A 3,087-nucleotide genomic window follows, 5' to 3' on the forward strand; every position below is an offset into this window, starting at 1 on the left:
TTTTTAGCATTTATATTTGTAAACATTTTCTTTGTATATCTTTCTTTCATCACCTACCAACATAATGCACTCTTAACAAGATGCACATATTTATTCTCTTGTTGTAGTGATGTTCAACATCACTCTTAGAATTATTTTTTGGTTCATGCATATAACTAATATATGGCCTACTTGCCCATCAAGGCAAGTTAATTGGAACAATCATTGACTTAGGTGTTGAAGAACATGTACGCACATTTTGTTAAATTGATTTGTTCTATATCTTGTGATCTACCTCTATTTTGATAGTAACAATCATTGACTTAGGTGTTGAAGAGCCAAACTCTAGTTGTTGCAGAAAGGTATGATATTGCTATGAGAAACAACATGTAGCTGAATTGCTCATATGTATCAAATTATATTTGATTCCATAATAATCATTTTCTTTCAACTAAGTCATGAGTTGACGCTCACGGCATAAAATTGCTAGCCAGCAGAAAAAAGTTTCTTCACCTGGATGTACCTTTAAAATGCTTCCTAGTATTTGGATTCAGCACCACTGGTTAGATATTTTCTAACCAAGATAATAGAAGATTGCTTAAAATATGGAAGAGAAAGGGCTTCTTCACATTACAAAATAATTAAACAACTAATCTTTTCTTGTACATGCAGTATAAAACTTGTCCCCTATGCAGATAAAATTAAATAAACAACTTATCTTCTCTCAAACAAACTTTATAACCAACCTTAACATTTACAATTTTTTTCATTCCACCGTTAAAAGTATTATTAAGCACTTAAATCCTAAATTAAAAAGAGAACTGATTCTGGCAGAGCAGAATTTGTGTGAATGCACAGGTACTTCTCTAGTTTGTATTCTAAGAAACCAAAAGCAAACAAAAATAAACAAAATTTGGTCACTTATAAAGTAAGTGCTTGGAGATAGTAATGATGCCACCATTGTATTATAGCTCTAAACCGAGCAAAAAGAAACTATACGAGTTATAGTTCAGGGTCTTTATCAGTCACGGGAAAGAATTGTAACAACAGATCCTTGGCAGTATGAATCAGATCCTTCAAATCATTGCCACCCAATAATAGGCAGTCTCTGATTAACCCACCTTCCACCACCTCTATTCGCAACGTTTCCACTATTTCCCTCATCACTTCCTGTCAATCCATATTCCAAAGTTAGTACTTACATATTTCGAGTAGATTAGTGTGTGTAAGCTTGCAAATGACAAAAGTTGACTTAAATGGACTAAATTTAGATTAAAGTAACTTAGATATAAAGTCATTTATATTTATATTTGATTGCATTTATGTAAACGGTGATTTAAACAATAACTTTATGTTATGAGTTCCACAAATTAGATAAGAAAGCTCTATGTAGTACTTTAAGTCATGTGTGTCTCTCACCTCATGAACTGATTTTTTGGGTTGGACAACGTTCGTGAGGTTTAAGTTATAACAATTGCTATTATTTAGAGTTGGGCTACATAAAAAGCTACTTATAGGTTGGATTAAAGTGCAGCACTAAACAGGCTACCATCGAGTCAATTGCCTATGTGGACATCAACCTCTAAAGGTGTGACATCCACAATAGAATTCCCTTATCTAGGTACTTAAGCAGTTCCGGCATTATACATCACTCATTTTATAATTTTTTTAATAATAGTGTTTAATAAGTACCTAATATCATTTAATTACTAAATGAGTTACACCAATAACTTATATCATTAAATTTCTACAATTTAATGTGTAAGATCTACAAAATGTAAAAGAGATAAAAAATGAAAAGAAAGAAAATGCTTCCATAATCACATTTCTCACTAAACACCTAAAATTTTCGATCAACAATAGAGTGCCAATTTAATTTAGTGCTAAATAGGTGAAGCATCTACCATTATAATTAGATGCTCTTATAAATCTCTAATTGAATAGTTAAAAAAAAAAACTCAATATAATAAACTAGTCTAGCCTCTATGAGCTTAAATTTGAGAAAAAGCTTAACATCGAAACTTTAAATTAAAATCAATTATCGGACAATAACAAATATTATACTAGAATACTTTTAATCATTTCAAAATGTGAACTCAATTTACATTCTAAGTAAACTTAATTTAGTTAAAGTACCGTAACTTACTTTTAAGCAAATAATCTATCTGGCTGTAACTAGAAAAAAAAATGTAACTACCAAAAGTATAAAATTAAAATAAGCAAAACTAAAAATAAAAATAAACCAAACGACGTCGTCATACGTACCGATTGACCAAACGCTTTGAGGAGTTTGCGAGAAAGCGATTTAGTGACAATAAGGAGATTTTGGTAATTTTGAGAGAGCCAAACAGTCCTTTCGGCGGCCGATTCCATCCGAGTCAACTCATTCAAGCCCCTAAGAAACTCGTTGATGTCGGAAACAGCGCCGTAGAGCTCCGTGAAGGGAATGCCCTTCCACAACCATTTCCATGACCAAGCAGACCACACAAGCTTCCAAAACCCAAAGCCGGTGACATTTTCCAAACTGTTTGCGATGGACCTGGCTCTGTTAGCGCCGGCGACGTCACCGCGGTTGGTACGTAGGTTGGCGACGCCGGTAAAAATGGATTGTGCGAGTGAGAAGAGATTTCGGAAATCGTAATAGGAAGAGAATGAGAACGATTGTGATTTGGATGGTGTGATGAGGAGAATTGCGACGAAGAAGAGGAGGGTTGAAATTGATCGTACGGTTGTCATTTGATCTGGAAATTGTGAAAACAACTGTTGTGAAGTATTCGGTTGGGTTCGGGTTATACCAAATTCCCACCGCCCAAAATATTTTCGTGTTCCTTTAAGTTATGTCGGATTTTTTTATGCACGAAAGAGTTTCAATCCAAAATAGAAAATAGTTATTAAATATTTAATTTTTATTTATAATTTATTTATTAAAACTATTTACATAATTTAGCGAATTGTAGACTTATAGAGTACAAACATTAAACTCAAATATTTATATTTGTGTCTCTTTATTGATATTAATAGGGACAAACTCTCAACTTCATTAAACCAAACTATTAAAATAAATTGAATTCATGTTTTAATTTTTAATTTTTTGATGAGAAATATAAT

At 32.5% G+C, this 3,087-nt stretch overlaps 1 protein-coding gene across 1 annotated transcript; it reads right to left on the minus strand.

Moving 5' to 3' along the window:
• Positions 1 to 585: 585 nt before the first annotated feature.
• Positions 586 to 2,848, minus strand: LOC101495581 (uncharacterized). Its single transcript, XM_004485905.4, has 2 exons — positions 2,245 to 2,848; positions 586 to 1,149 (listed from the first exon to the last, which is right to left on the minus strand). Exons 1-2 carry the CDS (start codon positions 2,713 to 2,715, stop codon positions 982 to 984), a joined length of 639 nt encoding a protein of 212 aa, XP_004485962.1. The 5' UTR covers positions 2,716 to 2,848; the 3' UTR covers positions 586 to 981.
• Between the last annotated feature and the right edge of the window lie 239 nt (positions 2,849 to 3,087).

Source organism: Cicer arietinum, chromosome 1 (assembly GCF_000331145.2).
Source record: "Cicer arietinum cultivar CDC Frontier isolate Library 1 chromosome 1, Cicar.CDCFrontier_v2.0, whole genome shotgun sequence".
NCBI classification, from domain to species: Eukaryota; Viridiplantae; Streptophyta; class Magnoliopsida; order Fabales; family Fabaceae; genus Cicer; species Cicer arietinum.